Below are 26,684 nucleotides of genomic sequence, written 5' to 3' on the forward strand. Positions count from 1 at the left end.
CTTACTTAGGACTCGTTATTGATTTCGATAGGTCTCTTCCCATGTGTGTGTGTGTGTGTGTTAGTCAGTTGCTCTAGACTCTAGAGAACAAGAGACGAAACAGTCCTGTATAAATTGCTGGTGAGACGATTCCTCTGCTTTGCATACAACCATAATGCAATATTTCAAATGAATGAAAGACTTGATCTTACATCTGATCCACCTATTGTTGAATCAGATTGTTAGTTCAGACATAATGAGAACAAACCTAGGCAAGCCTTAAGTTTGTCCTCTCTGACCCTCCACCAGTGGGGCTGCGAATAGGAGATAAAATGCTCTCATTATAGATTAACTGCAGCTTGTTGTATCAGCTGAACCTGGATAAGCTGCTGTTCATCTTAACTATCATTAGTGAGAGGGAAAGTTAACATCAAACCATAATTAATTACACTTGCTTGTTTTCCTTATCTACTTAAAATCAACCACAGTTTAGTCACAGTTTAGCATGTTATCAAACTCTAAACTAAAACAGAAACACAACCAACTGATAGGGGTTATATAGTAGGGTTGCTGTAGTTCAGAAAGTGAAAATCTGGCCACGCCACAAAAGTTGTTTCCCTATGCCCAGGTTTCCGTGGACATCTTGGCAGATTTTTGGAAATTCTGCCTGGATGCTATTTGCAAAAAAGACAAATCCTGGTTATGTCTGGGAAATTCTGGACGTATGGCAGCCCTAGGTTATAATCCAAAACTTGCTGAGAAAGACAGTGCTAAAGGTAAAGGGACCCCTGACCGTTAGGTCCAGTCGCGGATGACTCTGGCATTGCGGCGCTCATCTCACTGGCCAAGGGAGCCGGCATTTGTCTGCAGACAGCTTCTGGGTCATGTGGCCAGCATGACTAAGCCTCTTCTGGCAAACCAGAGCAGCACACGGAAACGGTGTTTACCTTCCCGCCCGAGCGGTACCTATTTATCTACTTGCACTTTTACGTGCTTTCAAACTGCTCAGTTGACAGGAGCAGGGACCGAGCAACGGGAGCTCACCCTGTTGCGGGGGTTCGAACCGCCGACCTTCTGATCGGCAAGCCCAAGAGGCTCAGTGGTTTAGACCACAGCGCCACCCACGTCCTCCTCTCCTTCATAGCCCCTCCCTTTTCTTGCCATTTTCTGCTTTCCCTTTCTCTGAGCAAATATAGCAATGAGGTCAGACTACCCAAAGAGGTAAAACTCGTAAACATAAAGAAGAATGAACTTCCAACTATTAGGATTCAACAAACATCCTGACTGCACTATTGGGGCAGTTACCTTTCAAGGTCATATAAGATCAAATTATAGCTTTTTGTCTGATGTCTCCATAAGGTTTTAGAGTGACAGTTATATCATGGAAATAACAGGAAAATGCCCATTGCTGGAGAGGATTTTCTTTTCCCATTGGTGTTTGCAGGTAGGCTTTTCTGAGATGAGAGGGAGAGAGACAGTTCAGTTATCAATCATCCCATTTCTTGTCTCCCTTGGCAGGTACCTAGTTAAATTTTTGTTTAGACAGGATTTGCTATGCCATCTCCATTTGCTGCTAGAATGGTTATGTTCTGACATGACATACAACTGGAAATCAACTTATATGAGTCATCTGAAGCCAGACGGTTTACAGCACACCAAACACCACAGAGACCACAGCGTACAGTGCTTTGTCCATTAATCTGTGCTATAAGGTCCCCTCAGCAAATAGGCTTTTCTTAATGTTTGGATTAAATACAATGGAAAAGTAGTGTGTCTGGTAATTTTAGTAGTACACTGTTGGGTCTAGGCTTTTTAAAATATGGACCCAAAGGGACTGCTCTCCTTCACTCCCTCACTGTGTGTTGTTGTTTTTTATATTGCAGGGCAATAATAATCAGAAATGGAGAAGTCATTCCAATGTCTTCAGAATTCACTCCAGAAACGGAACGTCAGCGTCTTCAGTATCTGGTAAGGGCCTAAAGATTTGGATTAGTGGGTGGTGGGGTACATGGAGCTATCACCTTCTCAGCCCTTATCTGAAATGAAACTTGTACTGCCCTTCTGGAACTATATTGTTATCCCACACTTCAGCCAAAAAAGGCTGAAGAAATGTGGGTGAAAATACCCTGCTGCCAGGCTTACAGGCTTACATCCAAAAGGAAAAGGAATTGGGACAGAGGAGGAATGAAAAGCAAACTCAGTCACAGAGTTCTTGTAATGACTAGCCGTAATGGAAAGATTATCAAGAAGAGGAGGAACTAAAAGTTGCTGGTCTTTTAGCAAAGCTGATGGAGAGATGTGCTGCCACATTCCCATCAGGCTGTAGGAAAGGGGATCTGCACTACATTTTGAGTTGGCAAGTAGGTATTAGGGCTGGTTGATAACTGATTTTCAATATTGCAATATATCACCAGCTGAACACCAGTGATATATCGATATATCATGATATCTGAAATAAGGAAGGAACTACGCAGAGGCAAGCAGGACAATGTCCTGGCAATTGCTACTGCTTAAGGGTCTAAAACTGATAAATGATGATAATAGGAGTCACCTCATGGTCACTTTCAACAGCAGGCAAGCCAAAATGCATCCGAATGAGACTTCTGGTTTTGGGCTTGGCTTCCAAATGGTGGTATTGAGGACAATCCAAAGTATGGTGATGAGTCATAGTGAATACAAATAATCTGAGACTGCCAGCAATAGCAGCAGTGGCCTGTGAGGACTCATGGCAGTCTGGCAGTCCCAGATTATTTGTATTTGACTCATCACCATACTTTGGATTGTCCTCATTACCACCATTTGGTAGCCAAGCCCCAAACCAAAAGTCCTGTTGTGAAGCATTTTGGCTTGCCTGCGTTGCAATGTTTAGCTGGTGAGTTATTGCGATGTTGGAAACCAGATACCACCTAGCCCTTAAACACATTGTCATTGGCGATATATTGCCAGCTCAAATATTATGAAACAATTATCACGATGTGAACTTGTATGATATATTGATATATCGCCCAGCCCTACTTGGTACCAATAATAGTGATACATTTAGGCTTGCTCTGAGAAAGTGTACTTTGGATATTTCAGAACTGACAGCTGATTTATTATGCTCTCCAGAATTTATTATGCTCTCCAGAATTGGCAGATATTGGAAGGGTAACCCGGCAATGGTCATCCTTGCCCTTTCAGCTGCCATTGTGGGTATAAGAAAACACGCACCCTAAAATCCCTTTTGTCAGGCTGTGGCATCTGGCCTGTGCCTTAAATTCCACCAGTGCAACTGGCACTTCAGGCAGATGCTCCAAACCAGTCTGTTTCTCCCCGTCTTTGAAACTTGTCTTTAAAACTAGCGTGTCGTCATTAGTGTCCTCTCCCACTGTGCCCAGAAGCTGATGGGGACAAGCTTGTATAGGCCAGATGGCCTTTCCTTTCTCAGAAATGCTCGCTCTATGAGTAGAACAATGCTTCGCTGGCTATAAATGCCGAAAGAAATGTGTGTGGTTGTGGTGATTGCGGGGAGGTGACTATTCTGTGCCCTGATTTATTTCTGTTTACATTGCCAGAGTCTGAAACATTTCAGAGGGAAGAGCTACTTTTGGAGTCTCGTTTTTCACAGTGATGAATACAAAGCATCTGCAATAAATATTTATGCTGCCTGCATTTGCAAAAAAAACCCCAACGTGTTTGTCTTTTAAATTAGCAGGGATCTGTAGCATCTTGAGAGTGGGGTTTCATTTGAAGAAAGCAGAGATAAAATATTGCCTGAGAGGGTCTTTCCCCCTTCAGCCTCTTTTGATGTTCATTCTGGTTAGATCTGAAAATAGCAGCTGGCTTGAAAAATATTTATGCTACTTCCCCTAACTCTTTTCTTTACCTGTGTTTACTGCATCTCCATATGTAGCAAATGCGCTTGGGTTATGGCTATCACGTTCAAAGGAAGTAGGTGGGAGATACCAGAAGTGTGAAACCACATTAGAGAGATCCTTTCAAATGCACTGGAAGTAACATGTAGAAGATAATTTTAGGACCATTGGTATTTCTGACCAGTTCTCACCTACTGCTGTTAGGTTTATGACTACGCTTGGTTTGTGGTCAGGGGTTTCAAGTACTCCTGCAATCGATGATTTCAAAAACAAATGTCAATACTTCTCCCAAGAGTATTCTGTACCACTTTTTAGATTTAGCATTTTTCACTCACGCACTTCTCCTTGCGGTTGTCTAAAATTGTTACAGCTTAATATTGACAGAACATTCTGCAAGGAAGAAATACATTTCAGAAGTCCTATCCTTAGATTTGATTCTCTCCTCTCTCCATCCCTTCCCTTCCCTTCATATTTAATCTGATTTTGTGTTTTATAAGGAATAATTTGGGGTAAAAATCTGCTGCCCGAAATAAACAGAACTGCTTCTTTTCTTTAGTATCCTATTAAAGCAAGGTGCATGTGACTTGTTTCATAATTTAATATTTCTTGCTAATCACCTTGAGGAAAGGCAGAGTATAAATATTTTAATAAATAAAAGTGATTTTGTGCCTATCAGTTTTTTTAAAAAAATTGCTACAGGGAAGTGCCTGAGTATGTTCCCTTCTCCTCTTCCATTTAGCAGTTCCTGAAGAAAGCGCATAAGATGTTATTTGCAAATTATATATAAAAGCACTAAGCCTGCCCACAAATTGAAATAACTGTTTAGTTATTACAAGAAAAAGAGAATATTGTATTACTTAGGCTCTTGTCAACAAGCAATAGGAATCTCAAATAAGGCATTGAACCTATATGGCTTGCATAAAAAAAGTTAGACCATAAATTTCTAGTATTTTACCAATCCCAGTTTTAGAAGTTGCTTTCTGTGTTCTAAGCTCTGAGCCATCTATGACTTTTTTCCTACAGTTCTTCCATCATGGAAAAGCATATTGACTCTTGTTTCAAGGAGGTCTTGTGGTTTTTCCTCTTCCTTTTTAAAAAAATTAAATTTGTTTCCCTGTTGGAAACCTTGCCTAGCTTCCTCCAAATTTATTACGAGCTCCTATTACAAACACTTGATAAATTAGCAATTTTTTTTTAAAAAAATGATTTGATTCAAGTATCAAAACAAATGAAAGTTAACTATCTCCACCCCCCCCACACACATATACCTACACACACAAGCAAACGTTTTTCCCAATAGTTGAGGGGTTTGAGCAGGATTGATTTTAAAAGAATACAGTTGTACCTTTGTTCTCAAATGGAATCAGTTCCGGAAGTCTGTTCGACTTCTGAAAACGACGGCACGGCTTCCAGTTGGCTACAGGAAGCCAACAGATGTTCGGCTTCCAAAGAAAGTTTGCACACCGGAACACTCACTTCCGGGTTTGTGGCATTCGACTGTACTACAAAATAGCTCTTTAGATTTGCTTTAAGCACAGCAACTGTTTTTAAAGATCAGGAAAACTTTTAACTGCCTTGGTTGGCTTAGATGAATTGGAACCATTCATGGAAAGCTGAGGGTATCAAAACTCCTGATGACAATGCTGAACTAAGCAAGGTAATTTTGTTCTCTTTGCTTCATGCAAGCATGTACTGTCCATTATTTCAGCGAATGTACTGATACCCTGACGAGTATGCAAATAGCTGGCATGCTTCCTTTAAGTTGCTCATTTGTTTCTGCCGAGGACACTCAGGTTAAGTCAAGCTCAAACGTCATGTGCTTGTTCTTCTGTATTTAGCGATACAGCAGTAAACCAGAAGTTAATACCCACGTTTTATTCTGAATGGCACCACATCTCAGAATCCCCATGTAAAGCAGGTACTACGTAAACAGGTGGGGTATACAGGAAAGTTTATATAAAAAAAACCCCAGTATCTAGAAGCCTGAGCTGCATAAACTGTGTTCTAGCCTAGAACAGACCCATGTGTAGAACAGACGGCTGACCCAGTTTAATTTGATGGACTTTGATTGGACTGAATCCAGACATCCTTGTTCCCCTCCCTCCCAACAGTCGGTCAATAGGACCTAGAAAAGCCAACGGTGCTGACAGTACAAAAGGCTAAAGCATTGTGCATGGTAGTAGCAGTGATTTATTATACGGTTAAAAACCAGCATGCTGTAGCAAATACCAATAGGGATGAAACAAAGTAAAATAGAATGGTAGGCAAGCAAAACTGAAGACATAGCAATTTAAAAGAGAAACAGGAAGTCTGTGTAGACCAAGTAGGCGAGAACCACTGGCGTATCTTGTAGGCTGTTGCGCAAAATCCTGCAAGTGGACAATTCCAAGTTAGAACCTCTGGGCATTCCTTCAAATAACGGGGCAATTATCTTTATATCTTGGCAGCAGGGGCAGCGTAAGAGAACATGGCCTATGATCTCTACCTCTCCATCATTACAGGGGCAGAGCCATTTGTCTAAAGAGATTTTTCTGTAGCGCCCAACTAAAATGGCAGTAGTGCATGCAGAATTCAAGGGCCAAAACTGGTGCCAAAGGTGATGGAAGAGCCACATTGCAATGCCTACCCTCAACCAAGTACAGTACCAGGTTTTGTAGGCAAGTTGTCCTGAACTGCAAGTAATTGGCAGAAGCACAAGTGGTGTAACTTGAGGACAGAAGAGGTGACAAAATGTTTTTGCAGTAGTTCAAAGGTTTGAGGGTAGGGAGGGGGAGACGTATTATCCAGTGGAAGTTATTTAAGACTTTATAATAGTTGGCTTCTGAGATTTTGTTCATCATTTGTTTACAGTTACCACCTCTCCTTGAAAACAGAGAATAACAATGCAAGATCTCCAATAATGATTGTCCTCTTTCATTTCCCCCTTTTTAATCTTGTAGGCATATATGCAGCCGCACTTGCTGGGAAATGAGTTTACACACTTTGAGTTTCCAAGGAGGGTCCAGAGGAAGGAAGTTGGGAAAAGAATGCTCTACAGAGACTTCAATATGACTGGCTGGTAAGAACGCCTCCTGTTTTTTAGAGGGCAGCATCCGCACAGCAGTTTGTTCCATTTCCCCTGCATTTCCCTAACACAGGCATAGGCAAACTCGGCCCTCCAGATGTTTTGGGACTACAACTCCCATGATCCCTAGCTAACAGGACCAGTGGGCAGGGATGATGGGAATTGTAGTCTCAAAACATCTGGAGGGTCGAGTTTGCCTATGCCTAGTTAATTTCCTGGGGGAATTGTGGAAGAACCGAAACACACACATATTTGGAAAGGGTGGGCAGTAGCGACATTGTCCAGTGGCATTTGTTGCTGTGTCACAGCACGTCCCGTGATTTGAATGAAATTTAGTGCGACATGTTAGCAATATCGTTCAAAAAGCCACAGTTCCCTAATTCTGCATCCCATTAGAAAATTTCAGGGGGGGTGGGGAAGACAAAACTGGATTGTTAATACTATTTTCCATATTGTACAATTTCACATCTACACTAGATGGGACCGATTTGAGGTGATGTTGGTTTCTTTGTAAACTTTCTCTTCTTCTGGGCTCTGGAACTTTTTCAGAGCAATTGGCTGGCCAGCTTGTATAGGTTTGCTGAAGGTGGTAGTTAATGCCCAGGACTTGCATCATCCATTTAGTCTTTGGGTTGGTTCAAGGCTGCTACTCTTAACTCTCTTCAAGCATCACCTATCACTGTAGCTGGTAACTTTGTCAGGAATTAAACTTACTAGAGTGTTACATAGATGGGAGAGTGATGCTTATTATCTTCAGTGTCTACTTCCTTGTGACACCTACTAAGGCTGGCATTGTAGTTACGGAACACAGTTTCTTGCAGGACGAGAACCTGAGGTACCTCAGACTGAAATTTGCCATTTGGTCATATTTAATTACATTTTAAAGTCCAAGTACACTTTATGTCCTTGGGATTGAAAGTGGAAATAGGACATTCAGACAAAAGCCTCAATTACAGTTCTCATGGGACTGTATTAAGTACTTTGAATGTTTCCCATGCCTTTTTTCTGTGGGCCAGCTTAAACCTTTCCAATCAGCAACATAAGAGCAGCCCAAAATGCTGAGGAGTAGACTCCAATCCTCAAAAGACTGTGCCGCTTCAGAATGAAGATGGGGTCTTGTGTCTTTGACTTCTCTCCCACATCAAATATTACTTGAACGTGGAAAGCTATAGATGGTTCTCCCTGAAGTTCCTTGAAGTTCTAGCTTTTTATGTTGAAATGTAATCCAAGCGTAAAATTCTCACAAGTAGAACTTACTTTTGTGCTCCTTCTGAACCTTTTGGTCATGTTAATGTTGTTGTTTTTTAAAGGAAACCAGACTTGTTTACAGGATGCCTCATGAATATTTCCTTTTATATACTCACGTCATTTTCACCTGGAACAGCAATAGGCTGCTACCAGTTGTGGCTGATGTAGCAGCTGCCGCCGCTGCCGCTGGAGGATGATTAGAGAAGGAGAAAGTACTTTGAGCAACTTTTGTGGCTTGTGCACAGCTTTCATTTTCTGTACTCAGGAAATATTTTGTTGTGATACATACAGTCAAACCTCAGATCCCGAGCGCCTCCGTTTTGGAGTGTTTCAGCCCCCGAATGCTGAAAACCTGGAAGTCAATGCTCTGGTTTCCGAACATTTTTCAGAAGCCAAATGTCTGATGCAGCTTCCGCTTGTGTGCAGGAAACTCCTGCAACTAATCAGAAGCCGCACCTCTGTTGTGAAACATTTCGGAAGCCGAACGGGCTTCCGTAAAGGATTACGTCCGACAACCGAGGTTTGACTGTACTTGTTTTGTCTCGACTAGCCACCTGACTGCTCTTTAGGCCTTATAATATGGCTTATAAGTCTCACCCTCTTTTTTTTTACTGAAATAAAATAAATGCCATGATCCCAAAGGGATCATCTTTGGAACACAGAAATCTTCTCCATCGTGTTCAGCTGCAGGCAAAGGGTTAGTAGCCAAAGCCATGATACAGGTTGCCATATGTCCTCTTTTTCCAGGACACATCCTCTTTTTCATGGGTATGTAAAATGAGAGTCGCCATAGTGATCTATAGTTAGAAGTCTGCAAATGTGTCCTCTTTTTTCGCTCTTCAACATATGGCAACCCTAAGTTGGTAGGAGTCAGGTGGGTCAGCCTATGCCATTCATTTATCCCCCAGTGGCTTTGCTGCTGTGTTTCTGTGAGCTATCCTTGCAGTTAGCTGGCAATGTCCATTGTGTATCTATGTATTTTGGTGTATCTCTCCCCCCCTCCACTGCACGCAGGCATACACACACACACACACACACACACACACACTCTCTCTCTCTCTCTCTCTCTCTCTCATTCTGAATCAGAGGCTGGAGTCCTAAGGGCTGGGGACCCTGAAATGTTTTCTGCTTTCATGGAATGATGCCTGTCAAGTTGGCATTGTCCTTCCTTCCTTCCTGATAGAGCAGGTATTCAGGTCTCTTGAGTATTTGCTTTTAGCAAGCAGCTGCATTCTAATCTTGCTTCTTGTTTCTTTCTTTCTTTATGCGTGTTTTCTAATTTCGTCTGGGGTTGACCTTTTTCACTTTTCTCTTGCAACTAGCACCAAAGCTAGTCTGCTTTAATTCCAGTTGGCAAACAAACAAACAAACAAACAAACAAAAAACGTAGTCCCAGAGGAAGCCCGCTAAACACAGCAGCTCATGTGTGCTTTGCGTTGTGCAACTTGCATGTTGCGTTCAGCAAATGTTGTAGCTGTGGGCGCTTCTCTTCTTCTTTACTGCTCTGCTCGGTGGCACTTGACAGCCCAGCCAGGCAGTCTGGCAGAGCAGGGGATAAGTAGATTGAAAAATGCCACAGAATAGTTTATGAAGCCAACACCAGATCTGCACTGCCTCCTCCCCTCCTCTTTAATATAAATTGATTTATTGAATCAAGTGCAGAAGCCCTGGTTCCAAAACCTTAGGCGTTATCCTCCAGAGAGCCGCCTAATAAAAGAGGCCCAACTGACAGTCCTCATTAGCTTTGCCACAGATCCCAAGGCAGTATTTAAAGTGGCAATGTCCCTTTCCCAGACCTGGATTTATCTGCCAGCCAATGCCGATGGGCCTAATTAGCTGGCTTTTATTAGTCTTATTCAGATAAGTGGTCTTCTCTAACAGTCTGACTCCAGGGTACAAAGAGCAACCCGCAGCCTGCCTGCCTTATGCTTCCACCTGCTCAGTTACACCTTGCTTTCTAATTCGTATAATTCTCATGAGCTCCCATGGAAAATGGTGTCTGTGTGTTTAGCTGGGTTTTTTGTTTTGCTTTGTTTTTCCTAGTGAAACATTTCAACTTCCAGCAGTGATCATGATTTTGAGAGAGGGAACATATCTCAAGTGCGTAATTAAACAAGCCCTTTCCCCCCTATAGTATGTGATATATATTTAATCCAAGTAGCTTTTGTGGTTTTTTTATAAAATATAATGGTTATGGAGACAGCAGACCTGTTTTAGGGAGCGGGGTGGTTAAAGAAAGATGACTGCTGTGTTAATCTGCAGCTACTGACAACAGAAGGAGACAGAAGATAGAAGCGGAATTAGATTTAACAAAAGCCCTTTGCACGGGTACGTTTGGGTTCCTGGCGTCGTGCGCCCCAGAGAAACATAGCTCCCTGTATTCTGTTTGTAACACGTTTCTGGAATGATAAATGGCTGTTCACAACATGCATGTTCTGCATCTTTTCAAGATTTGCAGCTCTGGCTGCAGGAACAGCAGGGGAGGAGATCTGACCTGCTGTGTACAGCACATCTCCTGGCAATGACAAATGACTCTTCTTTATGCCAGAGGAACAGAGCTAGTGCTGTTGGAGCAGGGCCAGCTGGAGACAACAAACAAACCAGAGAAGCCCCATAGTCACCCCCTAACTGTGAGGGAAAGAATAGCAGGGCAAGATGTGTTTGAGTAGTCTGCTTCTTGTGGTTTTTTGCACTGCCTTATCAGTTTTGTTGTAACCTCCCAAGATATGTTTAGTGTGTCATTTCCCTTCCACATTAACACAGGACGACGACCTTGGAAATAAGTACTTTTAATTGGTACCTGAATATTCCTAATTGATATTTATTTAATATCGCAGCAATCTGGAGGCCAGTGTGGTGTCATTACTAGAACATGCAAAAGGCAACCAAAATGATAAAGCAACTCCTGGTTAGCCATTGTGAGAATAGGATGTTGGACTAGATGTTTCACTGCCTGAATCTAGCAGGCTCTTCTTATGTTCTTCTGTGTGTGTGCTTGCTTGAGAAATTCAGGTCATATTCCCAATCAGCTTTGAAGCCAGCTGGGTGGTCTCGACCACTTCCGGCTTCACCTATCTCATTAAAGTAGTACATGGTCTCGTGCAACTTATGCAGTTTTCTATTTTCCTCTTCCTATAAATTGTTGTCACCCTTCCTCTTTTGTTATTGGAACCTTGCAAACATTTTAATGTTGCACCTATCTATCTACCTACACAAGTAATACAAACAGAAGCTAAAGTTTTGATCTCACAGTTGAGGTCTGCAGAATTCTGGTTGATCTTTTTATTTGTTAAACTGAACAAGTGTGTGTGTGAGAGAGAGAGAGAGAGAGAGAAAGAGAGAGAGAGAGCGCACGCAAGCGAAAGAGAGAGCACACTTAGCTGCAGTTGCACAAATCCAGGCTTAAACAAGAAACCCAAAATCAACCCACAATCCTCCGATAAGGAAGTGCATGTGCAAGTAATATTTGGTCCAGGACAATGACTAATAAAACTGAAATGAAGTGACACACAAGAGTTTCAGACTGGGTTCACTCTAGATTCCATTTCTTATGCTCTAACTAATATATATATAATAATGCCTCTGTGTGAAATTCTTTTATCTGGAAGTTGTGTCTCTTGTACAGAGCTAGCCCATGCGATCGCATCACATGAACTTGAGAGGTGTGTTCTGGCCGTCATTCTCTGCGACATTGCTAAGGATTTTGCACAATACACTCAGCTGTGTTGGCACATGGTAATAATAGACTAACCCTTGGATAGTTTGAATCGTTGGAACACTGCTGCCTTGGCCTGCTTGTTAAGTGTTACTATATTTGATAGCAACACAGCTGAAGCAAGAGTGAAGAAAATAGCCATTCCCGAATTGTGCATGTTGCTTAATGGGCTTGTCCTTAGCTTTGATTTCTCTTACTCTGCATAAACAGCTAACTGAAGAATCCTGCCTAGCCAGGCTTTGAAATTCCAGAACTGAAGCCCCCTTTTTAATATAGAAAATGTGTGTGTGTTTTATTGAATTGTAGTCAATACTATTATAAAATTACTCCTCCCCCCCAACAAACAGTAACAAATTACCCTCCTCTTGAATTCTTATGAACTGGGATTAAGTCTCACAGTTCAAGAAAAGGGCATCAATGGCATATCTGTGCAGCAAAATAAAAAAGAGATTGTTCCTGAAAGGATGTCTTGCTTCACATTTCCTGGAAAAGTGGCACACTTCAGCCTTAATCTTCTGATGCTAAATGAACCCCGTTTTAAAAGCATTTGCAAGGATGTAAAATACTGACAATACTGATTTGCGCCGTCTTCCTGTAGGGATTTCTTTCTTTCTTTTTGGTACTAGATACTTCTAGTACCTGCAGGTTTATTTCATACTGTGGTCAGACCTTACTTTGTTGTCTTATCACCACCTTCTTAGAATGCATTGCATTGTACGAAAGCAACCAGAGTTCCTTCACGTTCACTCTTACCAAGCTGCAATTGGATTTAGCTCCTTCATCCTTGTGGGTCTGTTCCTGGCCTTTCCACAATATGCTTTGCAGCTTCCTGTGGCCCCGTTTCCCTCCTGTGGTTTCTTTATTTCTTTAAGGGAAGAAATTGCATTTGGAATCTGAAGCAGTGCATAAGCAAGAGACTTGTGCTGCTTAGGGACTTTGGAGGAGAGCAAAGTGTGAGAGCAGACCTTTTAGAATGCATCACTGTTTGCAGCCCTGAGAAAAAGTTAAGAGGCAAGTCTCTACTTATTCCCCACTGCCATTTACTAAAAAGGGGTGGTTCACGCCTCCTGCAGTTGTCTACTAGAACTTCCCCTCTTGCTTATGTTTGCATAAATATAGATTACCCATGGGCATTGAGTTACTAGCACACCCTTCTGAATATGTATGAATCAATACATAGCAAACTTGAATGAACTTCAAGAACTTTTGTTTCCATATAACATAGTCCCCTAGGCAACCTACAGTAGTTCAGGTAAAAGTGCCACACTGATCCTGCAGACTGCTCGGGCTGCCTTGGCACTCCAGGTATCTGTGTGTGATGAAGCAGGAAGTACAGCGGCTGGAGGGCAGGTGGCAGAAATTCCAACCTGAACCTGAATGAGCACAGGTGAGAGAGCATTATTGCCACCTATCAAGTGGTGGTGTTGACATTGCACCTGCATTTAGCTGTCTGGCAGAGGTCTTATGGGTGGTGAATGGCCAGGAGAGCAGTGCTCTGATTCTGTCAGCAGCCTGATGGGACAATTTTGCTAGAATAATAATAATAATTTTATTATTTGTACCCGACCCATTTGGCTGGGTTGTCCCAGCCACTCTGGGCAGCTTCAAACAAATATAAAAGCGTAATAAAACATCAAGCATGAAAAGCTTCCCTATACAGGGCTGCCTTCAGATGTCTTCTAAAAGTTGTATAGTTATTTAACTCCTTGACATCTGATGGGAGGGCGTCCACAGGGTGGGTGCCACTACCGAGAAGGCCCTTCAGATAAATCCTTGAGATTTAGACAGAATTCGTGTGTCACAGATGAAGCAGATGGTAGTTGTGGTAGAAGGGTCAGCGGCCTGGGAAGAGGGCTTTCTCTGTGGTAGCTCCAAAATTGTGGAGCTCCCTCCCCATAGAAGTGCATCAGGCATTGTTGTTACTCAACTTTTGGCATGTGCTAAAGACATACCTCTTCACCTGGTCTTGTGACAACTGAAAAGTATTTTTATATGACCTTCCTGAAGTTGCATCTTATTTCAGTGGTTGTTTGGTATTGATGTTTGGTTTTGTTTCAGTTTGTATTGTTTTTGATATAGTAGCCTGCCTGGGAAAGTTATGGTGGGCAAGATATCTAACAAATTAAGTAAACCCATTGAAATTAACTTTATCATACATGATTACATTGAATGTACTCGATGTATGACCTTGTCAGATATCATCTATAATCCTGTAAGACTTGATGGGACCTAGCTTGTAGGAATGTTAGGCAAGTTCATAGAGAATTGGGACTTTCAATGGGCTGTTGGTCATTAGGCAAACAATAAAAGGAAGAATTTATTCTCAGGAAGAGGAGATGGATGTCTCCTTTGTGACCTGCTTGTCAGGATTACCAGCTTCCCAGTGATACCCAGCTGAGCACTATTGGAAGCGGACTATTGTGCTAGCTAGTCCCCTTCAGCCTGGTCTAGCAAGGCAGTTCTAATTTGGGACAGTAAATCATTATGCTACATCCTACTCCCTACCTGATGCTGTTCAAATATTTGCCATTTCCTAAGCAGAATTGTCTGGAAATCCCTGCATTTCCTGTGTATCCATAATAGAGGTAAAATCCTGACACTGGCCTTTAAGCTATACATTTGGAACAGGCCCCAGCAATTCCAGCCACGCCCTTTTTGAGTATGTTCACACTATGTCGTTTTGTTTTGTTTGTTGTCCTTAAAAGGCAGCTTTAAATTGATAACAAGATATGAAGAAAATAGGATTCCCAGTCAATGGCACATTCAGGCATTTAAAAGAAGGTGTGTGGGGCTTAAACTGGGACGTAGGAACATGCACCTGCAAGCTCACCCCCACCTGTGTTCTCGTATGTTCCAGGTATGTCCGCCTCACCCCAGGCCATCCTAAAAGGCCTGAAAAGAGCTTGGAAAGGCTGAACCTTACGACAGTGTTCCCAATTTCAGGGAAGCTTGCAAAGCTGTTAAACCGAATGTACCCACATGCCTTCTTCAAACCCTCCTTCTCAGTGCAGAAAGTTGGAGGTGGATCGGACATTTCTGCACCTCGGTTTAAGCCGGTGTGCATTTTTAGAACACCAGAATAGGGCAAAAGATACATACCTGTTTAGTGTAACAATTGAGTGACATCCGTGTTGTTCTTCCTCCAGGTTAAGAGATGGTGTCTGTGTGAAAGCATGGGTGTAAAAAAAGAAGTGTGGGGAGGTAAATGCCCATCACTGAATTAAAAACCTTGTAGGGACAGTTTGTCAAAAGGGGAGAAAAACTACAACATTGTGTTCGGTTTCTGTGGAGTTAGAATGGGACAAGGCCAATCGGTGGTGCTACTGGGCCACTCCCAGGTGTTTTTTTGTGTGGAGGGGGTATCAAGCTACTGCTATGTGTGTTGTTGTTTTTCTGGCCTTCCTTTTGTAAATGTTGAATGCTATTTTCGTTTTCAATTTGTATCCAACTGCCAGCCTGCACACACGCTTACCCTTTAATGAGCGCTCCTGTCGAGTGCAAGAGGCCTTCACAAATGCCATGCGGGTGGTGAGATGGAAGGAAGCAGCAGCAACTTTCGAAAGTACAGCCTTTAGAATATACGATCCTGCATTTGCTTTTAAAAGCCATTCTGATGTGATCTGGTGCCAAGAGAATGTTAGGCTCAAGGCCATATTGCAGCCTCACCTTTACTGCAGTTTCTGTCATGCTTTGACAGCCGTTGATTTCTCTCAAAGGCAGTGGAGCTGCTACTTAGCTGCGATTTTATTGTTTGGTGCTGTTGGATTAAACGGATCTCTCCAGAGTTGTCATGCTGGCATGCTTTGAAAAGGAGCTTCCTCTATTCTCGCTTTCTCTCTGTCTGGGTTTGTGGGATGACAGCAGTGGCACAGCATATTTAACACACTGTCCTCTGCCTATAAGTGACATGGACAGCATAAACATAGTTTTATTGCTTTGCTGTCAACTCTACAATTCTGTGATTCTGTGAAATACAAGAAGAGCAGACCTGCCTATTTTATTTCTCTTAGGCTGGCTTCTTACCACCCTGGGTAAGGACACTCCCCATGTGGAAAGTAATTGTGCAGAAAACAACAGCATGCAGTAAACTTTCCCTGTATATAGTGGACCCTTTGGTCATTTGCAGCTTCTCAGGGCACATGCAGCAGGTATAAGCACCCGTATACGCCAATCAACCTACAAGTGTCTGGCGTGCTAATTCCAACAATGAGCTTCATTCCATATTGACTCACCAGTAATTATTTGGAAGGTGTAGGGGATCCTGGCACTGAGAATTTCTGGCAAGTTTGAATGTCATAGTCAAGGGCAGATGAGCATTAAATAACCTGATGAAAGGTATATCAAACTTCAAGCTTTCCTTTATGTATTTAGCTTCTGATGGATTTTTTTTTAAAGAGCTGGTTTATGCCATCCTTTATCTACAAACCCTGCTGTTTCTCACAGCTACCAATTAACAATGAGATTCCATTCTTAAATGGATTTGTGTTGTTGTTCGGTGGACACTGCGGCCCACACTTCTAGTAATTGGGATGTTTTCCCAACTTACTTTCTCATCCGTTATTAAAATGAAAAGGTAGGGCTTGTTGATAAAATTACATTATGTTCTTTGCTTAACTTTTTCTTTTGCAAAAAATGGTACCATCCAGCAGGTGTAGTATGAAGTGAGAAAGAGAGAGAAATCAGGAATGCATTGTAAAGTTGGAGCCTAGACAAACTTGTGGAGAAAAAGCAAAAACAAGCAAACAGTCACCTAGTGTCAGGGCATTGGGTCAATAATTGAGTGCAATCTTTCTAAAATGCTGTTTATCTTCCCACAGGGCATACAAAACCATTGAAGAGGATGACTTGAAGTTTCCTCTTATATACGGAGAAGGCAAGAAGGTAGGAATCAGTGTTTTGCCATTTCAAAGGAATATGGTGCCTTATAACTGTTTACCACTCAATTTAGCCTCAAGCAGTCCAACATTTTCCACTTGCTATCTCTTTATCGTTCTGACAGCTTGAAAGAATATTGTGCCTGCCGTAAATCAGTTCCTGCTGTCTGTAAGGGGGAAAATGCAGTCTATGGGGTGGGTGTGTGTGTGTGTGTGTGTGTGTGTGTGTGTGTGTGAAAGCAGTTTAATAACATTTATGGATGAATTTTCTTTTTTCACCCACTTAATTATTTTGTTTTCTTTCAAGCAATCGGGACTGAGAGAGGCTTTTTGAAAATAAAATATTTATTTATTTGATTTGCAGACAGCTCACTGCAGCTTGACTACTACATTAAATGTGATCCAATAAAAGCTGGGAAAAGACAAAAGACGTAATGTTTGTTTAGTTAGTTTTGAGTACAATCTTAATGTATTGGGATCAAGCAAGACTGAACTCTATTGGTGCATGAATTTGTTTTGTGTATGTGTTCTTAGCTGCATTCACTGCTCGGTTCAAGCTTAGGAATAAAATTCTCTTTCAGGAAAGGGGTGTGTGTGGAAATACTGAAAATGCTCTTGAAAGAGATGCATAATTAAAAACAGCAAGGTTATTTGCACTGATCCCAGCATGCCTGAGAGATACAACTCTAGGATCAATAAAAGGGCACGGAAGTCTTAGATTATTGGCATTGGTGTGCTCACACTGTTTCTAAGCAACTCTTTCCCAATGGCTTTATTGCTTATTTGATTTTTGTTTTAATAGCCTATCTTCAGAATTAATCTAGCTATGCAGGACTCAAATCTGTACGATTTGATGGGCTGGTTTGTTTTCAGAAGTATTTGTACACCTGCTACTTCTAAATTTATTTTTCTCCCTATTTTTGTGTTTGGGCTTAGTGGGTTTACTTTGCAGTGTATTTTAGAGCCAGAATTGAGTGTGTCCAGTATTGCAGTAAACCAGTACCATCAGTAAAATGAGGTATCTGCACCATAAGCTGTCTCAATCCTACTCTTTTGCTAAGGGATCTTGAAAATAACCCAGGGCTGATGCAAAGGTGTCAGGAAGGAGGGAGGTTGGTAGAGGACATTTGATTGTTCTGTGGTGGCCTTCCCCAACCTTCTGCCCTCTAGACTACAACTCCCATTAGCCCCATCCAACACGTCTAATGGTCAGTGATGGTTATAGTTGTAGTCAACTTCTGGGAGCAGCAGGCTGTCCCAAGAGTTTTCTTGCTAGGTATTTGTTGTTGCGTTCATTGTTTTGTAAAGAACTGTTGCCTCTATTTTAGGCCAAAAACCTCCCCAGTCTTTGCCAAAGTTTTTTGTATAATGAAAAAAGGGTACAGGTTATGCCCTGTAGGTGAGTTTATTTGATTTGTCACACATGTTATAACTGCAGCCATTTACTTGAATATGTGCAATTACTGTAGGTCTCAGATGACCAGTCTTGGGCAACATTCCCTCAACTTGCTTGGTAATATAGGCTTTGACTCATGACAGGATATGGGCTCTTGATATGCAACCACATATTTCAGGGTCTGGAATGCAGGCTGTCTTGGATGGGTTGCCCTCACCTTGAAGACACTGGCTTGCAGCTTGAGGCCACTCCTTGATCCAGCATTGCTTCTGTACAATTGGATGGCAGTGGTGACTAGCACACCTTTGTACTGGTGGCTGTGGTGATGAGAACAGCTTTCTACCTGCTTTGGCTCACATGCCAGTTGCCTTTTTGTGGTGGGCATACTCCCCAGCCAACACAAGATTAGACTCAAGGGGGTTGTCTTCCTTGGGTGTAGGCTTTCCAACATGGGACAGGAACCCTGAATATGCCATGTATGTGTACGATAGCAACCCCCCACCCAACAAATGCTGAACGTGTTTGTTGGGGAGGATATCCAGCACATAAATAATCTAGGTGGGGTGTGACTTCTTCATATGTTCCTACTTGCCCCTTCATGCTTTCAAGCAAACATGTGAAGTCAGCTTTTCAGTAGGATTTATTGGTGCAGTTGCTGGTAACAGCTTTCACATAGACACCTGCCTCCCAGAACAGCCCTGTAACTGGTTTCTTTCTCTGTTTCCAGGCTCGTGTCATGGCAACTATTGGGGTTACGAGAGGACTTGGAGACCATGACTTGAAGGTGCATGACTCAAACATCTACATCAAACCTTTTTTGTCCTCGTCGCCAGAGGTAAAACATTCACACCTTTTTTATGGGAACAGGACAAGGGACCTAAACTATGGCTTTAAAAATCTTTGCAACACGTCTTGACCTGCTTGTGAAATATTTAGGTGTCCACATGAAAAATGGCTGCAATGAACACCTTAAATAGGGAACATGGTCGTGGCTTAAGGAAAAGATGGTCAAAACTCATTCCATGTCTAAGTGTACCATTCTGTGCATGTTTACTCAAAAGTAAGTCCCTTTGTTCAGTGGGGCTCACTCCCAAGTAAGCGAGTTTAGGATTGCAGCCAAATATGGCTAGAGGATGTAAGTTAAATTTATAGCTGTCTAGAGGGATTTAGAAAGCCCATAAAACACATTTGACAAGCATTAGTATAAAAGTTATAGAACCATAAAGTGGACATTTGGCGCTCTGTACTGGAAATTGACTACAGGGCAGGAAACATGGGGGAGCTGTTTGGTGGGTGTCTTATTTTTTAAAAGCGAACCCTAAAGGGGGGAGGGGGTTAATTGGCGAGTACAGCAGATAATAAAGCTGAGTACCAGACTTTAAAAGTTACATATAAATCATTTGGATTGTATTTCTATGTTTGTCAGTGAGTTAGATGAGAAGGAAAAATGCAATTAAGAGAGGATTTATTTTATTTAAATAGCTCTGTTGATCAGTTGTAAAGTAGCCAAGGATTGCTTATGTTGACTGTTTCTCTTGAATTCCATAGTGAAACATGGGTTATATCAGGAGTGTTGCATGTTGTGCTTTGAACTTGGTAAAGCTTTCAAAACACATTTTGTGTCATTTAGGACATCTTCACATAAAACTCTTAAGCCCAGAATAACTCCCAAGGTAACTGTTTTCCCTGCTTCAGGCCATCACTTTCATAAAATATATGACCATTTCTTAGGGAAGGAGACCCAGAAAAACGACAAGGATTTCAAGGATGAGAATGAGAACATTTTGTGGCTAGTTGAGTCTGAAGTGATAGGAACATTTTCTGCCTGGGTGTAGATTAAAGGAGAGTGTATCAAGATGGTGCTGCTCTTGTTCCTAGCTGGGTGCTGTACCATAATGCAAAAAATGAAGAGAGTGCTCAAGACAGGTAGCTGTTTCGAATCACCCTTACAAACACTATAGGAAAATAGTGATGGAACACATAGTGCAGTGGTTGGGAACAACCTAATTTGGCCCATGAGGCCATTTCCTCCCCCCCCCCCCGATACCCCACATGCTCCACAACTGACATGTTGGGGGGTAGGTATTCTTGATTCTTCCTTGGTAGCCAGGGCTCAGCTGATTGACAAGGACAACAAGCCCCTTTGAAGTTGTCCATTTGTGGGAGTAGCTTGGACTCAGGTACCAATCTGCAGTGAAAAGAAAATGTCCATTTTTGCAGGTGTAATGAATCCCTTTGCAGGCATGCTCTCAGATCCAATCAGCTGACAGTGTGACTTCAGAGGGCTTACATTCGGCATCGGTCAGCTGATGGGCACCGAGAGCAAACTTTGTTTCTCAAATGTGCCACATTTATTCCATCATTAGCTGTCTTAGCTCTCCATCCAGCCCACCCAACCCACACATCATATTTAATTAGGAAGAAATGACTTGGTTGGATATTGGCACTGTGACTGGCACTTCTGAAAAGCAGTGGGATTACAATCACTAAATATGGAAGCTGGCTCTGCCATTCTGGGGTCAGGGAATGTTTATCTGGTTCTTGCCTTTCAACTTGCTGTTTAATTGTTGGCTTTTTTTCCTCTGAAAATTAATACATATTTAAATCAAGCAAACAAGAAAAGGTTAAGTGTTGACATACAGCCTCTGTGTAATTTTGTGTTCATTGTATAGATTTAACCATATTTTTAAAGGCTACATTGCTATAAACAAGGAGAAGCCACTATATATTCTGTTGTTTGTTCTGATACTTTAATAGGAAGGTCTAGACCTTTGTTGTATGAAAGAGATGCATTGCATTTATCTTCTTGCTTTTAGCTAATGAGAAGTGGGGGAATGAGCATGGATACTTTGTGCTGCCTTATAGGTCTCTGGTGGTGTAACACTTCGTTGGTGTCTAGAGGGTGTGAGTTATGTTCCTCTCCAGTGGACTTGACAACTTTTGGGTTTTATTTTTGACACTTTGAATGAGAAATGAGCAATTGTATGTATAGCTCATCAGCTTCTAATTCCTTAATCGTACCTTCCACCTTAGTAAATTATATATCTCATTTTTTAAAATCCAAGTTTTTCCATTAGTTAAAGGGAATATTGAATGTTTGCACTGGGATCTAACTGCATTAAGAAGTCTAAGTACTCCATATAAATTTCCTAATCCTGGATTTCAAAGATTAGCACAACACAAAGAGAGGATAAATGATTCTCTTCCAGCAATGCCAAGTGTGTTTCCCAACACAACCGTAGAGCACTGACCCTGCCAGCCATAAGGATAAATCAGCATTCCCAGCCAGGTGTGCTGTTTCCAAATCCTAGTCCAGATAATAACTTCCTTTTGTCAGTTGTCACAAGGTCACTTCACTTCTCTGAAAATACAGCTACTGCTGGAGTAATTAAAGTGCTCTGTTAGTAATTCAGAAGGACTCCTGAAGGTTTTGTTTTCGGACTTCAAGGAGCCAGGTGGTTTGACAATGGGGAGTATGAAGCAGGCAGCTAGAAGACCTGTATCTCTCACAGAAGACACACTTGGAAATACATAACATGACCTTTATCCTTATGCTGGTTCAATAAAATCTGTCAGTGCAGCCAAGGAATATATTTTGGATGCCATACTCAACAGGCTGTAAGTGAACATTTATTTTGTAAAGTTTTTTAATCAGCATGTAGGACTATGAGAAATGCTCAGGTATGTGAGTTTTCTGTTAGTTCCATTTCTGTCAAAACATTTGAGAATATCCTGCACGTCACATACATAGATCAGCTTCAGGTTGGTTTCAGACTAGGGCATGTCACCTTCTCTCAATTGTCATGCAGCTGAACTGTACATGTTTCCCCAGTTTTTTGCCTTTATAGAGGTGGGAGCTTCGTGAAAAGCTGCTGCTGCAGACTAAAATGGACTGGAATTGTCTGTAATGGTATTCCTGCCTGACATGTTTGCAGACTGAATGCTGCATTAGCAGATCCTGCCTTGAACCTTCTAAAGCTTCCAGATCAGCTAGGTCTGTTTTAAAATAAATAAGATGCCGAGTGATTTCCTGTACTACTTGATGAGGCTCAAAGTATTGACTTAGAGGTGACTGTAAAACGAGAGAAAGCAGCACTCAGGCATAATGCTGATGCAACTCACTGGAGTCCCCCTTCAGAAAGTGGTCTGCTCTAAGTAGGTAAAAATCTCCACTTAAATGTGTAGGACTGTACATGTGGCCACATTTGATCTTAAGTGTTAGGGAAACAAGTAGATTTTTGGGGTAGCAGAAACATACAACATTCATTAGAAAGACGCCCACAAAAACAAGCCCTTGTTTCTCCTTCACCTAATGGGCTTGTTTTTGTTTTTCAGGTGAGGGTATATGATCTTCTCCAGTATGAGCATGGACCTGATGATGTGTTGATCTTGGCAACAGATGGACTCTGGGATGTACTATTAAATGAAGAAGTGGCAGAAGCGGTCACTAATTTCCTGCCAAATTGTGACCCTGATGACCCCCACAGGTTTGCAATCTTTCCCTTTTTTATTTCCTTAGCAAGGTGCTTTTCAGATTGAGACTGCTTGCCAGGAATGTGTTTTGTTGCATTTGCAGTGCTTCCACTGATCAATATTAGAAGCTTCAGCAGGAACAAATGCACGTTCTGAAAAGCTTTATTCCAATTAGGTCCTAAGGAGAATGAGTTGCTTGAAAACTACTTCAGCAGTTTTGTAAAGTTGCCTTGACAGTTGCATTCCAAATTTGCTACATTAGTGAATAAAGCATCCAGTAATGCACTGCTAGAGATATTAATCTCCAAGTTCCTGAAATGCTCTCTCATTTATCTGTTACTAAGAAGGGGCAGCCTCCCTCTTTTATTCCAGTTATGTATAGTGCATTTTCCTGTTGCGACTGCTTGCTTTCCTTATGTTTAGCATTGATTTTCCTGAATTAATGCTTATTTGGCAGTTAGACTGGTGAGTGGGAGTGGCCGCTGGGACCATATAACACCAGTTCTAAAGGATCTACATTGGCTCCCAGTATGTTTCTGAGCGCAATTCAGAGTGTTGGTACTGACCTTTAATGACCTAAACGGCCATGGCTCTATATACCTGAAGCAGCATCTTCACCCACATCATTCAGGCCTAGCATGGTGATCCAGCTCTGAGGGCCTTCTGGTGATTCCCTCACTGCAATAAGTGAAGTTACAAGGAACCAGGCAAGAGGGCCTTCTCGGTGGTGTCTGCCTTGTAGAACGCCCTCCCATCAGGTATCAAACAGATAAACAACTTTATGGCCTTTTAGAATACATCTGAAGGCAGCCCTGTATAGGGAAGTTTTTCATGTTTGATGTTTTTTATTTCCTGCTGGAAGCCAGCCAGAGTGTCTGGGGCAAACCAGTCAGATGGGAGACGCATAAATAATAGTAATAGTAATATAATGGTAAAGGTAACGGTACCCCTGCCCGTACGGGCCAGTCTTGCCAGACTCTAGGGTTGTGCGCTCATCTCACTCTATAGGCCGGGAGCCAGCGCTGTCCGCAGACACTTCCGGGTCACGTGGCCAGCGTGACAAGCTGCATCTGGCGAGCCAGCGCAGCACACGGAACGCCGTTTACCTTCCCGCTGGTAAGCGGTCCCCATTTATCTACTTGCGCCCGGGGGTGCTTTCAAACTGCTAGGTTGGCAGGCGCTGGGACCGAGCGACAGGAGCGCACCCCGCCGCGGGGATTCGAACCACCGACCATGCGATCGGCAAGTCCTAGGCGCTGAGGTTTTACCCACAGCGCCACCCGCGTCCCAATAGTAATATAATTCAGTTCAATTCCACCCCCCTATCTTTTTTTTAAAAGTATTTTAAAGAATATGAATATGCTTTTACCTTGAAATACAGCAGTTCTACCTTAAGTCTTTACAAATTGTGGATCTTAGTGTCTGATATATATGTATCTGTTTTAATTGCTTTGTCCAGTATTGATGATACCTAGGGTCTTCTGCTATTGACTGCAAATTTCTACAGGATTTCTCTCAGTTCCTTACTGAAAAGGAGAGAATAAGAATCAGCAGACAATAAGAATCTTCCATACATGGTACAAAAGTATAACCAACCCTGCGCATAAATAGAGTAATGTCAGACATCTTTCTATTAAGACCCATGGCACAAAGAGAAAGGTCTCAGAGACGAGATCCTGATGCAATTTGGCTTTCTCCATGGCTGATTGCATGTGTTAGAGAAAGAGATAGATATCTGATCATGGGTCTCATTCATCTATTAATCATTTTATTTGTATGCCACCTTTCTATGGTTAAAACCATGCTCAAGGCAGCTTACAACATGAAAAAAATGTGTAATTACAAACAACAAAAGTAGTCATAAACAATAAATAAAACTCATCAAAAAGTAAACAAATTGAACATTTTCCACATACATCTAAAAAGATATAAAAATAAAGATACTAAAAATATCAACCACAACTCCTCTCCCAACTTATTTCTTAAGAACTTAGAAAACCACCTTCCACCACCATCAGGCCACTGGTTCCTTTTGCTCAGTGTTGTATACACTGGCAGCAGTTTTCCAGGGAGCCTTTGTATATCCACCCCTGGACATGTTTACCTCAAGAACCTAGGACCATCTGCACATGTAAAGAATGCACTCTACTACTGAGCTATGCCCCTTCCTCAAATGTTCTTGCAAAAATTCTAAAGCTTGATAAAATAGTTAATGATCTCTGATATGGATAGGAGTTTGGAAGAAGGAATAGTTAAGCCTCTGTATTGCAGCGTTCCCCAACTTAGTGCCCTCCACATGTTCTGGAATATAACTCCTCCTTGAACATTAGCCATGCTGGTTGAGGCTGATGATGTGCTCTCCAGGTGTTCTGGACGACTGGGTTGGAAAAAGACAGCCATACAAGCAGAGGGGCTGGGCAGGCTTTTCAGTTTTGACTGGTCTGTAAAATAAAAACACAAATCCTGCACTTCAAATCTTAATACTTTTTGAGAGGATATATGGAATGCTTTCCTTGCCCAGCAAGTAATAAACCTTTACTTATACAACATCTGTAATCTGTGACTGTTTCTTCATGCAGGTACACATTAGCAGCTCAGGATTTGGTAATGCGAGCCAGAGGAGTGCTGAAAGACAGAGGCTGGAGGATATCCAATGACAGACTGGGCTCAGGAGATGACATTTCTGTCTTCGTCATTCCTTTGATACATGGAAACAGAATCTTGTAAAACAAACACGAATGCTGGTAATAGGAAAGGTGTTTTTTTTTTTTTTACAGTAAGAACCTCTGGAAAAGGCAGGCTATCAAGAAAAGAGATCAAGTTTAACTTAAAAATTATGTTCTAAGCTTGGTTAGACTGGGATATTTCTACATGAAACATAGAGGCTGAATTGCAATGATTTAAAGGCATCTCCTAGAAACTGCAGCTTCCCTGTGGGGTTTTGTTTTTTGTGTGCGTGCATATCAGGACCAGGACTTTAATGCTGCTAGTATATTAGTGATTTATTTTTAATGTCCCTCCTGGTGAGGACCCTAGTGTAACCTGATAGAATATTTTTCTTTCCCAGTTTAATGTAGCCAGAATTAACACGTGAGATGCAAATTGGGAAAGCTATTAAAATTGGTAATGTAGCCTATTTCCCCCATTATTAATTGACTGGCTAACTTTGCTTTTGAGCAAATTTAAGCTATAAGTTACTAAGGTGAACAAAACCTAACATGGCAGTTAATTATTTTTTTGTTCAAATCTTGTTTATGTTTCAGTGGATATTTTCAAAAAGATGAGTTTTATTTATGTCAATAAATCAAGCTTTTCCTCTTGTACACCATCACAAACATTTTGGAACCTTACAGTTACCCTTTATATGTTTAGATGGTGAAGCCAACCTTTTCTCTCAACAAGGTCTAATCTACACCTCCTGTTAGCACACTTGCTTAAGAGAATAGGGAAGGCTGTTTGGCTGGAAAATGTGTTCCTTATTGTCAAGATTTTTGTATTTATAACTATGATGTAGCAGACTGGGAGAATTCTTGATTTAGAAAGATTTCCCCAGAAATCACCATTTCTTTGGCACCACACGTTTTCATTCATTGAATGCTTCTGTCTCCTCTAATTTATATCCTGTTGAAAGGATCGTTATATACGTACTGTTTAATTTATTGTACTTGGTAATTTGTCTTCTGATTTCTCTCTTATTAACTATGTAAGGCTGGTATGTTTCAGAAGTCTCCTCCAGAACAGTAGCTTTTCATCTTTTTTCCTGCTATACCCTTTCAGCATCAATTTCGTTTATTGATTCTCGGATATTGCAAGGGCCAGAACACATTGCTAGTAGACATTGTTAATCCGAAAGGTGGAGGGAGGAGCCATTGCAGAGTGATAAGACTCATCAGCTTGTTTGACATTCTGTACCTAGGCTTTCGAATATTAACATAGCAACAGAATAGAAACTTAAGGATTTACATTTACCTGTACAACCACACATTTTATGTACTCTAGGATGAAAATGAGTCATCCCAATTATCATTCGTATTGTTACAGGTGACTCAAAATTTAGTTCTCAAGTATTATCTCCCTGGCC

General features: G+C 41.7%; 1 protein-coding gene across 2 annotated transcripts in view; it reads left to right on the forward strand.

Moving 5' to 3' along the window:
* Positions 1–25,686, forward strand: part of PPM1H (protein phosphatase, Mg2+/Mn2+ dependent 1H) — an 82,291-nt gene extending 56,605 nt beyond the window's left edge. For both annotated transcript variants that reach the window (XM_079994269.1, XM_079994270.1), the window contains exons 5-10: positions 1,863–1,947; positions 6,773–6,891; positions 16,678–16,741; positions 18,858–18,965; positions 22,466–22,617; positions 25,183–25,686. In XM_079994269.1, the coding sequence (XP_079850395.1) occupies positions 1,863–1,947; positions 6,773–6,891; positions 16,678–16,741; positions 18,858–18,965; positions 22,466–22,617; positions 25,183–25,330 (676 nt within the window). In that variant the 3' untranslated portion in view covers positions 25,331–25,686. The remainder of the gene's footprint in view (positions 1–1,862; positions 1,948–6,772; positions 6,892–16,677; positions 16,742–18,857; positions 18,966–22,465; positions 22,618–25,182) is intronic.
* The last annotated feature ends 998 nt before the right edge of the window (positions 25,687–26,684 follow it).

This window comes from Podarcis cretensis (genome assembly GCF_951804945.1).
Source record: "Podarcis cretensis genome assembly, chromosome: 10".
Lineage (NCBI taxonomy): Eukaryota > Metazoa > Chordata > Lepidosauria > Squamata > Lacertidae > Podarcis > Podarcis cretensis.